The sequence below is a fragment of the Pelophylax lessonae genome (genome assembly GCF_965119305.1).
Source record: "Pelophylax lessonae genome assembly, chromosome: 1".
Classification (NCBI taxonomy): domain Eukaryota; kingdom Metazoa; phylum Chordata; class Amphibia; order Anura; family Ranidae; genus Pelophylax; species Pelophylax lessonae.
The window spans coordinates 664,609,747-664,628,197 of record NC_138768.1 but is presented as its reverse complement, the minus strand read 5'-3'; the positions used below and the strand labels follow the sequence as shown (position 1 = coordinate 664,628,197).

Here is an 18,451-nt window from a genome sequence, read left to right as displayed (position 1 = left end):
GCGGTTACATTAAAACAGCTCGGCTGCAACATGAGTCATCTCCGCTCCTATCCCTGTCACTTCCCTGATCTCGGCTAGCAAATGTAAAAGCGGTAGCGGGTGTATGAAATCTAAATGACGGAGATCTCGGCTGCGTGATTTATATTTTCATACACCCACCGCCGCTTTTATATTTAGTAGCCGAGATCAGGGAAGTGACAGGGATAGGAGCGGAGATGACTCATGTTGCAGCCGAGCTGTTTTAATGTAACCGCCGCAACAGCTGAGGCGGTGCAACGTTACACACACTACCGTGAAAAATCCATACCCTCCGAGCATGAGCACTAGTAAGCTCCTCAGCTGTTCAATGACGTAGGTGCTGACGTAGGTTCACCGGAAGGGACGAGGGTATGGTTTTTTCACGGGTATGGTTTTTTCACGGAACACCGGTTCACATTTCTGCGATCACAGAGATCGCATGTAATTTTAGGAGCAGTGCGCTCCGAATTACATGCAATCTCAGTGTGGTGCAAATTCAGCCATACAGTTTGTATGGCTGAATTCGCACCGCAATCGCACAGGACCCTTTTTTTGGTCCGCAGCAGAATCGGAATGCATGGTGGTTCACACTAGTGCGTTCCGAACCTGTGCAAACTTTCAGATCCCACTGCAATATGCGATCTGATCTGGGGGTGTCGTTAACTTTTAATTGACACCCCTAGCATATCGCATATGGTAGTCTGAACTACCAGGGGTGCGGATGCGATGCGAGAACACGCTGTATATTTGCATCGTTCCCACAACGCACAAATGTGAACCGGGACTAAGGCTCCATTCACACCTGAGGGTATCATTTTCAGGTGTTTTTTGCAGGTGTTTGGAGGCAGGCATTGACATCCAAGGCCCCTTTCACACTTACGGTCCGTTCAGATGCGCCTGTCAGTTTTTCAGGCGGACCTGATCGGATCCTCCATGCAGCTCTATGGGGCAGCGGATGTCAGTGGAGACATGTCCGCTGACACCCGCTGCCATCCGATCCGATCCTGTCCGTGAAATCCGGACGGATGGAAACCCTATTTTCCATCCGTCCAGGGGATCGTATCAGATGAGAACGGACAGGCGGTCCGTTCTCATCTTATTCCCCTATAGAGAACAGCGGGGATCTGACACCTCCATCTCCACACACAGAGCTGTCATCCGCCTGCTCATCGGAGATGGGCGGATTGAACCCTGCTGAGAAAAACAGAGTCCATCGGCGGAACAGACAGTTGTGAAAGGGGCCTAACAAAAAAAAGCTTGTAATCTGCCAAAAAAGCTTGTGCACTTTTTTGAGCTTCAGGATTTTTGCTTCAGGTGACAAAACGCTTATATGTGAACAGGGGCCATTGAAATGAATGGGATTTTGCTTGTTCTGCAATTTGAGACTTCAAACGAGCTGAAAAATGCTAAGGTGTGAACAGGGCCTAAGTGAGGGCAGTTTACCCTCTTAAAAGACCAAGCCTTTTTCTGACAGTTGTTGCTTACAAGTTGAAATCAGTATTTGTTGCTAGAAAATGACTTAGAACCCCAAACATTATATTATATATATTTTAGCAGAGAACCTAGAGAATAAAATGATGATCATTGCAGTCTTTTGTGTCACACTGTATTTACGCAGAGGTCTTTTAATCACAGTTTTTTGGGTAAAAAAAAACACACTCTAATGAATTAAAAAAAAAAAAAACTAAGCAGTAAAAAGTTAGCCCATTTTTTTGTAGAATGTAAAAGGTGATGTTACGCCGAGAATCATAATCTTTATTATAAGCAAACAGATTGTGATTCTCATTTTATCCAGAATCGTGCAGCTCTAGGTATTGGGTGTATCCTGGGAAGAAGATATTCTGATTGGTTGCTATGGGTTACTGCGCTGAAGGACGCATATATTTTACCCTCCTACAGTGGAAATTATACAAAAGGCAGAACTATGATCTCTGAATAGTTTCCACATAAATAATGGCTTTAGAAGTTCAGCGACACCCAACACACAGACAAGGCAATCTGCCCCCAGTCCTAGGAGGTCACACACTATATTACATGGCATGGCTCATGACATCAGCGCACATCAGAGACACACCGAGAGCCGGCCACACCAGAGACACCCCGAGAGCCGGCCACACCAGAGACACCCCGAGAGCCGGCCACACCAGAGACACCCCGAGAGCCGGCCACACCAGAGACACCCCGAGAGCCGGCCACACCAGAGACACCCCGAGAGCCGGCCACACCAGAGACACACCGAGACACCTGGTGCGAATGTCCCCTAAATTCAGACAAACTGAATGCACAGTGTGGGTGTCACCATTTTACACCCTTTAAGCCCCGTACACACGATCAGATTATCAAACGATCTGTCGCCCGTTTTTTGTTGCATGCTAATGTGATGTGGAAAGTGAAGAGGTTATTTTCATACGAATTTTCCCGTACAACGGAATTCTTCTTCAGAAGTGATATAATGTGTTGGATTGCTTTGTATGTGTTCTTTCGTCTCTGAGCATGCCTAGTCTTGCTCTTAAGATTTTTTTCCGTCGAAATCTGTACTAATGAGACGAAAATCGGACGTTGTATTACGGACGACAAAAATGTTATAGCACATCAGGATTTTGTCAGCCGAAAAGTCGGAGTCGGCTGTCGAAAGCACCATACTAACAATCCGAAAATCGGCAGATCGGTCGTCGGACGAATTTTCCCTACAGATTTTCTTATGTGTACGGGCTTTTAGTGTAGTTTCACACTGAGGCAGTTTTGAAATCCGCTTAGTTCAAGTCACCAAAAGTAGTACAGAAACTACTTTTGGGAATAGGTGCTGTGCTGCAAAGTCCACTCCAAAATGCTTCAGAGGGAGGGGGGGGGGGGGGGGGGGGGACAGCTACTCACCAGACCAGGAACCAGGCAGGCACCGCTCCAGACAGAACCCCTCGCCATTGAAATGGGGGGGCTGTCGGCCAGGAGGAACGTAGCGACTCGGAATGAGACCCTGTCGTATGTAACCTCGCTAGACATTTAACTTGCAGGCCAGCCCCTGTCCGGTGAGCTAAGTCATGGCCAACCTAGCGCGGAGCTGATTCTGTACACGCTCGCTGGCCAGACTGAGGTGACCACTGGATCTAGATTGTCCAGCCCGTTGCCCACTCCAGCAATTGGTTGTAATACTCACAGGAAAAAAACAGAAGAAAAAAATTAACCCAAAGATCCCAGCAAGTAACTAGGCCCTTACTCCTGACTAGGTAGAAAAAACTGAGTACCTTATAGCAGAGAGAGGGAGTATACCCCCTGGGACTGCCCATAGGTGTAGCCAGACTTTTTATGCCTAGTGTCCTACTCCCGTAGGGGGCAGTATACTCCATTGGTTAAGAAGATCCGGAGCTGTGTCCGTCGATTAACAAAAGAGAAATATATATTATATATTTATTTGAGATGCACCAAAATTTCAGAGGCTGAAAATAGTGCTGTTGGCATTTTGCCAATAAGAGAAAAAAGGTGCCCACACACATGATTTTGTCACAATTTTATTATGCTTATGGTTTGTTTTTCATAGGCAGGGCCGGTGCTAGACCCTTTTACACACTAGGCAAGATCAGCTACTTGCGCCCCCTCCAAAAAAAAAAAAAAAAAAAGATAGGGGGTTAAAAACTGCTCTATGTCATATCCAGTGACCCTGGTCTGATGGTTCCTCCATGTAATGCTGTCATACCCAGTGATCCCAATGTTCCTCCATGTCACACCTGGGGACCCTGATGTTCCTTCATGTCACACCTGGGGACCTCAATCTCCAATGGCACACCCAGGGATCCCAATTCCTCATGGCACACCTGGTGACCCCAAACCCCTGTTACACTTGTGACCCCTCTCCTCCCATGTCACACCTGGTGACTCAGATTCCCCATGGCATACCTGGTGACCACAATTCTCTTTCACACCAGGGATACTCCATGTCACACCCAGGGACCCTGATTCCCTGTTCTGGGGACACTTACTGGGCAGTATGAAGAGAGTGGCCTGCACTCTGCCCTCCTTCACCATGATCATGCTTATTCCTTCTCCCAGGACGCTCCTCTCCTGGACCACAGTGCTCACCACAGCTCCAACCGGCTCCTGGTGGAGGGAGAAGCAGCAGTCAGAGAGCTCTGCACCTCCATCACCAACATCCTCAGACCATTCCGTTGCCTCGTCGCTTCTGCTCCAGTAAAGGTGCCGCCCTCCAGTGCCGAGCTCAGGTTCAGATCTCCTACACTCCCTGCTTAATACCGACCCAGGGAAATGAACGGCTGCCCACCAGCTCAGATTAGAGAGTCACTTCCCGCCCAGGGATTAGGCCGCTCAGCTCCAGACGAAGAGGATCATTATGCAGCTGGCACTCCAGTGGGCTCCTTTCCTGCCCCTTGGGGCTCCCCCAACAATGGTGGAAAGCCAGGGCCTGGTAGTTCTGCCACTGCCCCAGACACCTGGCATCTTCCTCTGTTCCTTCTTCCTCCCCCACTGCCGCTCCTTTCCTCAGCTCACAAGGATCATTCATGATGGAGCGTTAGTGCTGACTCGTGGCTGCGCCCCTAGGTGGCAATGCGCCCTAGGCGGCTGCCTAGTTTGCCTAGTGGGAGCACCGGCCCTGTTCATAGGTTATGTAACTCAAAAACTGCATCAAAAAAATGCAACACAGGTGCGTTATTGATGTGTTCTTGCTGCATTTTCAATACGTTTCAAAAGGAAGATGTGTTTTTAGTGCGTTATTTTTAACTGACCAAAAATGCAGCAAGCAAGATTAACACCACAACCGAAGTGCAACAGAGCAATGTGAAGAATTTAAAGGGGGTGCATTTTTCTTGAGCTTTTCTTGCGTTAAGGTGCTGATAATGGCCCACAATTAATATACATTTAAATTAATCAGATCGAGATATATATTATATATAATAAAAATTGTATTAAAATTTTTATTAATAAAAACATTTCATTTTTTTTTTCCATTTTTGGTTTCAGTTTTAAGCCAAGTGCGTCCTGCATCGTTTTCGCTTTTGGTACCAAATTTTCCATTAGGTGCACCTTGAAATTATATATAAAAATTTTTTTTTTTTTTTTTTTTTTTAAATATTACAGGGACAATTGGTGGCATTTTTTTGAGTCCCTGTGAATGGTGATTGATTGGTAAAAGTAATGGCGTAAAAATATAGACTGTAAGCTCCTTGAGGACAGGGACTAATACGAAAGTACAATACATATGTAAAGCGCTATGCAAGTTCCTGGAAAAATCAAATCAAACTGATGACCTGAGTGGATGATGGAAGCTGTCACTCTGGGGGAGATTTACTAAAATTGGAGAGTGCAAAATCTGGTGCAGCTGTGCATGGTAGCCAATCAGCTTCTTCAATTAAGTTTTAATTCTAAATAAACCCTGGAAGGCGATTGGCTAGCATGCACAGCTGCAGCAGATTTTGCACTCCCCAGGTTTAATAAATCAGTGTGTCAGTCATTCCAATGTGATGGATGAGTGGCACCCTGTAGCTGTCCCCATTAGAAGACCCCCCCCTTGTAATAGGATGTCCCCTGACTGTAATCAGTGCTAAGTATAAAGGAGATCGGAGTCTTACTCTTGGTGGCGGCGATGAGGTTCTTGCCCTCCTTCACCAGGTCCTTGATGAACTTGTTGGTTCGGTCCAGTTCGGCCTCGTGTGCCCGGACCCTCTCCCGCAGCCAGGGGCTGTCCAGGTAACATTCACTGAACTCCAGCGGCTGGAGCCCCATGGTCGTTCCCGGCTCAGGAGCCCTTAATAGGAGAAAGCACAAGGATAGTCCGCCCTCCCGGCTGGAGGAATGAGGAGAGCGGGGAGCTCAGCGTCTCATGAAGGGAAAGGAGGAGGGGGGCGCTCCATCCACCGGGATACAACTCTTACATTCCACCGGACACAGGCCGCCCACTAATCCTGGGAACTCTCCTTCACTCCTCCTGTCCGCTCATTATCTCCTCCCCTTCATGTCACTGAGAGGACAGCGCCCCCTTCCTGACACCCGGGACACACCACCAATCCTTCTCCACACAGACATCCTCACTTTCTTATACTTCTTTTTTCCCATAAATTTTATTGAAAAATTGAACATGGAAAAACAGAGTTCACAGTAAACATAAGCAACTTGTACATTAGACTAGAACAATCGTATTTTGTAAGAAAGTGAGCATGGCCTTTAACCACTTAAGCCCCGGAGGATTTGGCTGCTAAACGACCAGGGGGTATTTTGCGATTCGGCACTGCGTGACTTTAACGGACGATTGCGCGGTCGTGCGACGCTGTACCTAAACGAATTTGACGTCCTTTTTTTTTCCCACAAACAGAGCTTTCTTTTGGTGGTATTTGATCATCTGTGTGATTTTTTGATCACGCGCTATAAAAAAAAAAAGAGCGTAAATTTTGCAAAAATAATATTTTTCACATTTTTTTTATATGAAATTCCCCAAAAAAAAATGTAAAAATCAAAATTTTTTAACATTTTTCGGCCAATTTGTTTTACGCTACCTATGTTTGGTAAAAAAAATCGCAAAAAGCGTATTTTGATTGGTTTGCGCAAAAGTTATCGCGTTTACTAACAAAGGGAAAGATTTTTGTCATTTTTGGTGTTTTTTTTTAACGCGTAATGGCGGCGATCTGCGATTTTTTTTTTTTTTTTCGGTACTGCGACATTGCGGCGGACAGATCGGACCCTTGACTGACATTTTTGACACTTTTGGGGGTACCAGTGACATTACTGCAGTAATCAGTGCTATACATATGCACTGTTACTGCAAAAATGACACTGGCAGGGAAGGGGTTAACCTTATTGGACAGGGAGGGGTTAAGTGTGTCCTAGGGGCGTGATTCTAACTGTGCAGGGACATTCCTATTGGTGTAAAAGCAAAGATCCACCGTTCTACATAGTAGAACGGACAGATCTTCACTTTTACACAGGGAGAACTGACAGGCAGCTTGTTTACACAAGCCGCTCTGTCTTTCTCCCTTCACAGGAGCGATCGTAGTGCGACTGGCAGACATCGAGTCCGCCGGTCACACGCACTGACTTGTCTGTGAACGAGCCTCGGCGGGCGCGCGCCCGCCCGCAATAGGCTCGCAAGTCAGTGACAGGCGAGTGACGTAATGATACCTTACTCTGCCTGGCCGGGGCTGACCGCCGCAGTATATAGTCGTGCGGCGGTCGGCAACCGGTTAAAGAGGTTGTAAACCCCCCAAACATTTTTTTTTTTATTGCTGCAAGAGAAACCCATAATGAGCTAATATGCATGGCATACTAGCTCATTATGAAATACTTACCTTAGAACGAGCCCCCGCCGTGCCGTCCGCTCACCTGTATGATGGGCGACATGTCCAGTCGCCCGTCTTCTGGGATCGCGGCATCTGGCCATCTGATTGGCCGGAGCCGCGGTGACGTCACTCCCGCGCGGGAGCCGACAGTCACGGCATGGAGCTCTAAAGGAACGGCACGAGCGTCCGTTCCTTCAGAGCGCATGCGCCAGTGACGTCACTGGCTGCATGTAAGGTAAATATCTCCTAAACGGTACATGTTTAGGAGATATTTACAGTACCTATAGGTAAGCCTTATCATAGGCTTACCTATAGGTAAAAGTGTCAGAGGAGGGTTTACTTCCTCTTTAAAGTAGAGTTGGGTTATAATAATCCGGATTTTAACTGAGAAGAAAATAGCAATCATGGCGGATAGCATTGTAGCGGGCATCCTCCCATTTACAATTGTTCATTAGTAGACTGTATAACATTTTGAAGGAACTCGGCTCCATCTAGTGGCCAAACTGCCACACTGCAGCTTGGTGGTTTTCATCAGAAGTTTCTAGTGGCCAAACTGCCACACTGCAGCTTGGTGATGTTCATCAGATACTACGATACCCACAATTCAGTGGGAACACCAGGGTGCATTGCTTCACCGCACAGCCTTTTGGGGGAAGCTTTATAAAGGAAGGGAGGAGCCAGGCTCTCTCTCTTGTCTCCTGACACAACAGCTAGAAGGAAGCAAGTGCTGTGGGCTGATGCTGCGGACTAGGCCTGAAGCCTGAGCCTGAAGTGACGGAGTGGAAGCATTTCATCTGCAGTAAAGGAGCCTTCCCAGAGAACCCATTGATGCTCTGCAGAGACTGGTGTTGCCCACATCTAACCACAAGCGCGGCTGGTGACAGAAATCGGAGGTGGAGAGCTCGGGAAGAAAGAGGCCGTTTGGTGAGCAGGGCACATGCCCAAATCTGTTTCTCGCTTGGAAGAAAGTAACTTTAGCCGGTGCTGACTACACTTCAGATAGTACGCAGTACACTCAGCGGCCTAGTGCACCTTCCAGGAGACTAAGCATTTAAACACAAGTACATAAGGTGTCAGGGGCCTATATATGCACCACTAAGAAGATTAATACGCCCAATTACGCAGTAACATTGCGGGTGATTGTAACCTTTTTTTTCTCACCCCTTTTGACTATATATCCTTACTTTTGGATTACAAATAGCTTGTGCACCAACGATTGCTAGCGAAGATTCCAAACCAAAAGGAAGGAACTGTGTATGGGATTCAAATAGGTTCTGCCTACCTGATACAAGAGACTAGACGTGTGTAAAGTATAGCCTGAATTGGGTAAAAGAAAGCCTATGAGTTATCTTTTAGTTGCATAAGTATACAAAAATAGCTATCTTAATCATATTGTTTATTATTGTGTCAATAACTTTATCTTTCTTAGTTGACTCTTGTGATGTCTTTTGGAGTCAACTTGTACTTTAACTCTCAGTAAAGCTACTTTGGTTAAGCAAAAGTCTGTGTGTTGCACCTTGTGTCACCCAGAGGGACTGCGGCTGGAGAAAGGTAACAAGTTATTATTACTTATTGGGGTGATATATCCTGAACTGTGTTCTCCTGTAGCCATTTGGTATTATAGTCCCATTTCCTGTCAGTTGTGCCTAGGGAGGGTTCGAGCCAATTTCAGGGGTTGGAAGGCAGGACGTAGACCCAATAATCTAATCAGCAGCTCCTGCGGGGGTGGTGCTACACGTGGGGGCTCGTCCGGGATATCTACGGTCCTGCAACAGTTCCCTCTCAGTGACAAAATCGCTGTTCGCACAGAAATGGACCCTGCCGCTGCAGCCCGGTGGTGCAGAGAAGAAAATGTCCTTATCGGCCATGGTCTGGTGATTGGAATCAAGGGAGAGAACTGGACAGAGGAACAACTACTCTCAGTTCTGAGAACATATTCCAAGGACAGGAAACTTTGGGTGATGGACATGAGGACAGATACCACCAATCAACACACCTACGCATTGTGTGAATGGAAGAAGGGGGTCCCAGATCACTTCAAGGGCACCAGCATAAAAACTATAGATCAAGTAGAGTTATTCCTGATACATCCAGAAGGTGAAGAGGAAGACCCTATACCCACTACTACAGGGGGACTGAGCACAGAAGAAAGTGCCAAAAAGGAGGGATTCAGTGCACCACCTTTGACTACCCTTAGCTCAGAACTATGCGCTGTCCTGGGGGAAATAGTAGCCAAATGTAACAAGGATCCTCCAAACTATCTGATGGCTGGATACAGGAAGCTCAGGACTTTTTCTGGGAAGCAACCTGTACCCTCAGTGGAAGATGGATTCGAGGAGTGGCTAGATAACGCTACTCAGGCCTTGGAGGAGTGGGAGATACCAGAACAGCATAAGAAGCAGCGAATCACAGAGAGTTTGAAGGGGCCTGCATTGGAGGCCGTACGCAACCTCAAGCTAAGCAAGAAGGATTGTACTGCACAAGACTATCTGGATATTCTACAAGATGTGTTTGGCCGGACAGAAAAGGTTACTGAACTTCTTTACCAACTGGAGCACTGTTACCAGAAGGAAGGAGAAAAACTGTCTGAATTCATCGGGCGTCTGGATAGGATCATACATCAGATTCTGTTAAAAAAAGGGTTGGATCCCCAGAAGGTGGATGAGACTCGAGCACAACAGGTGCTGAGGGGAGCTCAACCTCTAGACCCTATTGCTATACTGTTGCGAACTCGCCAGGACGGTGGCATCCTGGAGTACCCTGATCTGATCAGGATGGTCCGGGAAGAAGAGGTCATGTTGGATAACAAAAGGAAGAGCCAAGAACGGGAAACAACCGCCCGAGTTAGAGTGATAAGTGCGGAAGAAGGCGACTCACAAGTTGAGCTCTTAAAGACTCAGGTGTCACAGCTAATAGAAATGGTATCCATCCTGAACAGTCAGGCATCTGCTCTATCTAATAGAAACACAGAAGAGAAGCCTGCTAAACACCCTAGTTCCAGTGTTGAACCAGAACAGAAACCTAGGAGGCCGATAACCTGTTTCAATTGTGGAGGGGTAGGGCATGTCAGAGGAGTATGTCCCAGTCCAGAGGAGGCTGCCTTCAAACACCGCAAGCCGGCAGAAAACTTCAGAGGGCTCCGGTGAAGGAGTCAACCGGGCGCCCAACAGTTTTAATGGACTCCAAGAGATCCCTTAAATTTAAGAGCCACAGTCAGGGAGTAAGGCCCTCTTTAAATGCCTCTCATTCCACGACTTGGGCCGATAAGAGGCGGGAAATCAATGCACACCAGGCCCAGGAGGAGATGAGGCCCGGTAGAAACTCAAAAAGGAAAGGAGTACGGGTGCAGGTAGCTGAGCCCGGCAGAAGGGCTACTCCAAAAGAATTTCCTGTCAAACTCACTTGGAAGCAGCCAGGCCCTTTCATGGTTCTTGAATCAGGCCCATCGGAGGCACAGAAAGGGATAGAAGTGATCCCCGAAGTGATCCCATTGAAGGCATTACAGAAAAGTCATGGAAAGGTTTTGGTGAGTGTCAGAAATACTGCTACTACTCCGGTGAAGGTGCCGGCCAGGGTGCTGTTGGGCCAGGTGAACCCGGCCACCCCAGTTGCCCCATCAGATTTGAAGAGGGAAGACGGGGGCGAAACCACCATAGAGGAACTCTGCTTCTGATAAGGGACATGGTTTACCGTTGTGCATGAGTTAATTGTTTTTTTTCCAACGTATGTGACAGGATACATGCTGTCGTTATCTTTGGGGACCAAAGTTTCTAAAGTGGGGGGAGTGTGTAGCGGGCATCCTCCCATTTACAATTGTTCATTAGTAGACTGTATAACATTTTGAAGGAACTCGGCTCCATCTAGTGGCCAAACTGCCACACTGCAGCTTGGTGGTTTTCATCAGAAGTTTCTAGTGGCCAAACTGCCACACTGCAGCTTGGTGATGTTCATCAGATACTACGATACCCACAATTCAGTGGGAACACCAGGGTGCATTGCTTCACCGCACAGCCTTTTGGGGGAAGCTTTATAAAGGAAGGGAGGAGCCAGGCTCTCTCTCTTGTCTCCTGACACAACAGCTAGAAGGAAGCAAGTGCTGTGGGCTGATGCTGCGGACTAGGCCTGAAGCCTGAGCCTGAAGTGACGGAGTGGAAGCATTTCATCTGCAGTAAAGGAGCCTTCCCAGAGAACCCATTGATGCTCTGCAGAGACTGGTGTTGCCCACATCTAACCACAAGCGCGGCTGGTGACAGAAATCGGAGGTGGAGAGCTCGGGAAGAAAGAGGCCGTTTGGTGAGCAGGGCACATGCCCAAATCTGTTTCTCGCTTGGAAGAAAGTAACTTTAGCCGGTGCTGACTACACTTCAGATAGTACGCAGTACACTCAGCGGCCTAGTGCACCTTCCAGGAGACTAAGCATTTAAACACAAGTACATAAGGTGTCAGGGGCCTATATATGCACCACTAAGAAGATTAATACGCCCAATTACGCAGTAACATTGCGGGTGATTGTAACCTTTTTTTTCTCACCCCTTTTGACTATATATCCTTACTTTTGGATTACAAATAGCTTGTGCACCAACGATTGCTAGCGAAGATTCCAAACCAAAAGGAAGGAACTGTGTATGGGATTCAAATAGGTTCTGCCTACCTGATACAAGAGACTAGACGTGTGTAAAGTATAGCCTGAATTGGGTAAAAGAAAGCCTATGAGTTATCATTTAGTTGCATAAGTATACAAAAATAGCTATCTTAATCATATTGTTTATTATTGTGTCAATAACTTTATCTTTCTTAGTTGACTCTTGTGATGTCTTTTGGAGTCAACTTGTACTTTAACTCTCAGTAAAGCTACTTTGGTTAAGCAAAAGTCTGTGTGTTGCACCTTGTGTCACCCAGAGGGACTGCGGCTGGAGAAAGGTAACAAGTTATTATTACTTATTGGGGTGATATATCCTGAACTGTGTTCTCCTGTAGCCATTTGGTATTATAGTCCCATTTCCTGTCAGTTGTGCCTAGGGAGGGTTCGAGCCAATTTCAGGGGTTGGAAGGCAGGACGTAGACCCAATAATCTAATCAGCAGCTCCTGCGGGGGTGGTGCTACAGCATAAAACATTGAGTTTTTACCAGTGTATACCAGCGTTCTAGAAATGTCTTCCAGCGTATACTACCGGCGTTCTAGAAATGTCTTTCAGCGTATACTACCGGCGTTCTAGAAATGTCTTTCAGCGTATACTACCGGCGTTCTAGAAATGTCTTTCAGCGTATACTACCGGCGTTCTAGAAATGTCTTTCAGCGTATACTACCGGCGTTCTGGAAATGTCTTCCAGCGTATACCACTGGCGTTCTGAAAATGTATTAGGCCTCTTGCACACGATACTCCTGTTTGAGCATCTACTTCATCTTTTTTTTTTTTTTTTTTTGTAATGTATCTTCGCATGTGCGTTCGTGCAATTTTGCGGAAACTTATTCTCATGTTTTGTGCATTTTGTAAATGGCCATTTGTGCACATTTGTGTGCATGAGGTGTAAATTACTGTTTAAAAATGCAGGTTTTTTTTGTTTCTATTTTGTTCTTGTTAAAGAATGCACAGCGCTTGTTTACGTGCCTGTGTGCACAGGCACATTACAATGAATGGGCTGTATCTTGTACTGAGTTTTTTTTTTTTTTTTTTTTTTTAACCTCCCTGGCGGTATGATTCTTTCGGATTTTAGGTGCTGAAAGCGGTACCATTATTTTGCATGTAATTCTTGAGAATGAGCAGCCCAAGCCAACTATTTACATTTTTTTTTTGTGTGTATATATATATATATATATATATATATATATATATATATATATATATATACACACATACTATATACACTGTGTGAACAAAGAACACAGAGGAAAAATGGGAGGGCTTCAAAAGCATACTTAACAAAAGGGACTGACCAGTGTATTCCAAAGGGAAATAAACTTAAAAGAGCAAAAGTAAACCCTGGGTGGCTAAACTCCAACATAAAAATGCATATTAATGCTAAAGGAAAGGCCTTCAAAAAATACAAGACTGAGGGGTCATTGGCAGCATTCAAGCATTACAAAGAGTGTAATAAGAAATGTAAAGACGAAATCAGGGCGGCTAAAATAGAACATGAGAGACATATAGCGGAAGAGAGTAAAAAGAACCCCAAGAAATTCTTTAAAGCGGAGTTCCACCCTGGATTTTTTTTTTTTTTTAATACCCCCGGGACAGTCAGGGCTAGTGCATTCCACAATGGCTAGCCTCTGATCTGTCCCGGGTTGCACTTACCTGTTAGGACAAATACTTACCTTGCAAACGTCTTGTCCAGCGCTGCCATCTCAGATGTGGGCAGCTTGAAGCCAGCGCGTCCTCTTCGGCGTCTTCTTCCGCCTTCTTTGGTCCCACGATGCTCTGCGCCGGCCCCGACGTCACTTTCGGGTCGCGCGCGTCATCCCTCCACAGCTTCTGGGCATGCCCAGAAGCGGTTTAGAAGGGGATGACGCGCGCGACCCGGAACTGACGTCGGGGCCGGTGCAGGCGCAATGATTCCTGGGAGCTATGACGTCCAGCTCCCAGGAATCATTGCAGAGCCAGGAAGTGACGACGGGCCGCGGCCGAGGAAGGAGGAAGAAGGAAGTAAGGTAAGTATATTTTCTTCGCTACGAGGTAAGTAAAAAAAAAAAAAATATGCGATCATCCATTTCTTTTTCAGGTGACCCGGAGCGAGAAGATGGAGGTAAGTATAAAAATAGGGTGGAACTCCACTTTAAGTATATAAACAGTAGGAAAGCGAGGCCAGAACACATTGGCCCCATAAAAGACGATAAGGGAGTTTTGGCCACAGAGGACAGAGAAAAGGCGGTAGTGTTAAATAATTTCTTCTCTTCAGTCTTCACAAGAGAATCGGGGGGCTACACTAACCCAGCTTGTAAGGCTAAAGCCTCGTACACACGTACCGATCGTCGTCCGAACGATCGGCCGTCTTTTGTCCAGGGCTGTCGGTGTCTGTTGAAAAGTGCAAAAGACTTTACAAGAATTTTGTCCGCCGACTGCAGAAGTGATGTCATGTAATGGTTAACTTTCCCTGTGTTTTTTCTTTTCTGAGCATGCCCAGTCTTGCAAATCTGCTGTCTGTCGGCCGAATTCTGTACTGACTGGCGAACAATCGGCCGCTCTGGTGTCGGCATACAAAAATTTTCATGCTTGCAAGACAGATTCTTTTCGGCCGAAAGTGCGCTGTCGGCTGTCGGAAGCATCATACTAACAAGCCTACAATCGGCAGATCGGTCGTCGGCCGAAGCTTTTCGGCCGACGATCGGTACGTGTGTACGGGCCTTTACAGAAGATAGACTTAGAACTAAACTAGAGAATCTTAACATAAATAAATCACCGGGACCGGATGGCTTGCACCCGAGGGTTCTTAAAGAGCTCAGCCAGGTGATTGCCAGACCATTATTCTTGATGTTTAAGGATAGTTTACAGATGGGTATGGTGCCAGCTGATTGGAAAAAAGCCAACGTGGTACCAATATTTAAAAAGGGGCCGAGATATATCCCGGGTAACTATAGGCCGGTCAGCCTAACATCAGTAGTCTGCAAGATTTTGGAGGGGATGTTAAGGGACCACATACAAGACTTTAGTAATGAAAACGGTATTATTAGTAGTAATCAGCATGGATTCATGAAAAATCGTTCTTGCCAAACCAATCTATTAACCTTCTACGATAAAGTGAGCTGGTCTCTCTGCATTGAAAGGGGGCACGCTGGTCATTCTGCATTGAAAGGGGGCACGCTGGTCATTCTGCATTGAAAAGGGGGCACGCTGGTCATTCTGCATTGAAAAGGGGGCACGCTGGTCATTCTGCATTGAAAAGGGGGCACGCTGGTCATTCTGCATTGAAAAGGGGGCACGCTGGTCATTCTGCATTGAAAGGGGGCACGCTGGTCTCTCTGCATTGAAAGGGGGCACGCTGGTCATTCTGCATTGAAAGGGGGCACGCTGGTCATTCTGCATTGAAAGGGGGCATGCTGATCTCTGCATTGAAAGGGGGCATGTTGGTCTCTCTGCATTGAAAGGGGGCACGCTGGTCATTCTGCATTGAAAGGGGGCACGCTGGTCATTCTGCGTTGAAAGGGGCACGCTGGTCATTCTGCGTTGAAAGGGGCACGCTGGTCTCTCTGCATTGAATGTTGGCACGCTGGTCTCTCTGCATTAAATGTTGGCACGCTGGTCTCTCTGCATTGAAAAGGGGGCACGCTGGTCATTCTGCATTGAAAAGGGGGCACGCTGGTCATTCTGCATTGAAAAGGGGGCACGCTGGTCATTCTGCATTGAAAAGGGGGCACGCTGGTCATTCTGCATTGAAAAGGGGGCACGCTGGTCATTCTGCATTGAAAGGGGGCACGCTGGTCATTCTGTACTGAAAGGGGGCATGTTGATCTCTGCATTGAAAGGGGGCATGTTGGTCTCTCTGCATTGAATGGGGGCACGCTGGTCATTCTGCATTGAAAGGGGGCACGCTGGTAATTCAAACTTGTATTTAGATGCATTTTACTTTAATTACATCAGTATTTTCATAACAAACAATACATGTGCTTAGGGGGGTAAGGGTTTATTTAACTAATCTAGTGGAAGAGACTCTAGTGCTAAAATCCCACGGGTTAGGGGGCGCAAATTACTTGCCTTGCTCCGGGTGCTGACAACCCACGCTACGCCATTGCTCTGATCATCCAAGATGGCGTAGAGCTTGACTGTTTTGTCTCTGCATCCTTTTGGGTAAACTGTTACTAGACAGATTTTGGAACCAGATTGGCCACCTGTAATTCCTTTGCAGAATCCAGCGCACTGTGAAGTGATTTGCCATTGCATCTGTACTAGTCTTTGGCCTCCCCACCATGCTCCTTGTCACTATGGACAGGTAGGAAGGTTCTTGGGGCTGGCCCTGGGTGCAGAGCTGTGTTGTATTCTGTGCTGTCACTCTGTAAACTTAACACTGACCTTTACAGTCCTTGGCGATATGTGGTGATGAAGAGCAGCACTTGTAACAGATGTTTTCTTTGAGGAAGGCCTTGTGATCCCCAGATGGTCTTTTGTCCTGAAGGTTCTGCATTTCAGAAGAGGATGTGGCATCTTATGCAGGGTCACTGTCTTGATCCTCTGACTGAGACTCGGCAGATCTGTGGGAAGAAATGTTCGTTTTGTGCACTGCTACTGGAGCCCTGTGTTGCTTAGGGCCAGAAGACCTAAGACACTGGAAAAATGAAGCTGGGGGTAATCTTTCATTCCTGCTTGTCTGTCTACAAAGTCCACAAACTCTCAAGGGTGGAAAAGGTACATTGTGTTTTTTCGTTTGTAGTTACAGCCATGAGCGGTCCATCTTTCGTGCAGCTCCGTGAGGAAGCTTTTGTGCTAAGGCATTAATACCTCTAGCAGAGTCAAGATAAGAAAAGGCCAGGTAAAGTCTCCTTCTGCTTTAGCAACTTGTAACTCCGGACACAGGTCACTGACTTCTGAGTCTTTGGTAACCTCTGCTAGGTATTTTTGGGAAGTCCTCTATCCTTTTAAATAGTGTACTCTATAGCTTCTGGTTAGCCATAATATCTATCCAGTCTGCTCCAGATGATTGCAAGGCCTATCTTGGGGTGGTTTATGCTAATGTCTCCTTTTGGCATGCTCAGCAGAATAATTTCCAAGCCACTTTACAAGGAGATCTGATCCCTGCAGGATAGATCTAGACCTTTTGATGGCAATCTGTAAAGATCGCATATGCCCTGTAATGCTGGAGGTGATCACTAAATTTGACAAGTCCTTGGGTAACTAACTCATGGTTTGCAAGGAACTTTGCAAGGTTTACAGCAGCCTGATTAGCATTGGGGTAGGCTGCTGGTGTATTGTAGTGTGGTGTATAGGCATACCTGGTAGTCTGTTCTTTAGACGGGCTGGGTTCATACTTTAAGGTTGGCGACTCGTACCAGCTTGTTGCATACTCCCTTGAATGCAGTGCATGCAGGTGTTTGATGCTTGTATGAAGGCTGAGTACTTTGCTGATTAGGTTTGGTTGGAGCTGGTTCGCCTGGATCTCGGTCAGATTTTTCTTGCTTGTAGAAACTGGGGTTCAAGGTCCGCTTCCTGCAGCTTTGTTTGATGTGACTCACTGACCTCATGTTTGATTCCTTGCTGTGGAGTACTGCTTGGGTTAGAGTGCTGGTAGACCTAATCTGAAGTGTGCTGCATGGAATCTTGGTGGTTCTCCTCTAGACCCAGTATGCTACTGTAACAGATCCCCAATACTTGGACCAAGTATTTCTGTCTTAGGTCTCCAGACTCTCACGTGATGCAGTGACCTGGCCCCTCAATCCCCCCCCCCCCCCCAAACATCAACCGAAGCTTGATGAAGGGTAAAACAAATGACACTTTATTCACCAACTCACTTGCAATATATATCCAGTAATTAACATACCTGGCCATCTGGACAGACACAGGTGAATGACATTGCAACATTATCATAATTAATTCAACATACAACAAGCCCAAAACATAGCCGAATACACATTCCTAGAAGCTTAAACACGCCTCACCTCTAAACAGATTAAAGCAGACATAGGCTCCCAGACTGCACGTTCACCTTCAACACACCTTATTATACTGTCAATACACATCCCCCCCAGTATACCAAAACTGAGTCTTATGTCATTAGCATCTGTTTAGTCTCTCATGGTGTGAAGTCCTTTTGCAGCTTAGGCCCAAAGTCTGTCGCTTGGGGTGACAGGGACTTGAATTCAAAGTAACAGTACTCCAAGGCCCCCCCAGCATACACCCCCCCAACCAAAGCCGCGCTCCCCTACAAGCCAGGGCCATAGTCCGTGGGCAGGTGGCTGGCCTCCACACTCCTCCAGTAACCCGTGATGAACGTCCCAGCAAATGGGCATTCGTCACAGCTACCTACTCTTGGCTCATCATAGACAGCTGCTTCTAATGCTTCTGCAATGGCGGCAGCAGCGTCTCGATCCACTGCCAGCCTCTTCATGTTAGCTTCTAGGATAGCCTGCTGCATTTTCAGAGATGCCTCTTGCTGAGCTAGTTCAGCCTCCAGGCATACTTTGTTCTTTCTCTTGCACTATGCGTACTCTTTCTCATGCCCCGTACACA

The 18,451-nt window shown here is 46.7% G+C and overlaps 1 protein-coding gene across 1 annotated transcript in view; it reads right to left on the bottom strand.

Annotated features, from left to right (window-relative positions):
• ARHGAP10 (Rho GTPase activating protein 10) overlaps positions 1–5,939 on the bottom strand; it is a 704,315-nt gene extending 698,376 nt beyond the window's left edge. The window contains exon 1 of the mRNA XM_082261305.1: positions 5,598–5,939. Coding sequence (XP_082117431.1) covers positions 5,598–5,751 — 154 coding nt within the window. The 5' untranslated portion in view covers positions 5,752–5,939. The remainder of the gene's footprint in view (positions 1–5,597) is intronic.
• Between the last annotated feature and the right edge of the window lie 12,512 nt (positions 5,940–18,451).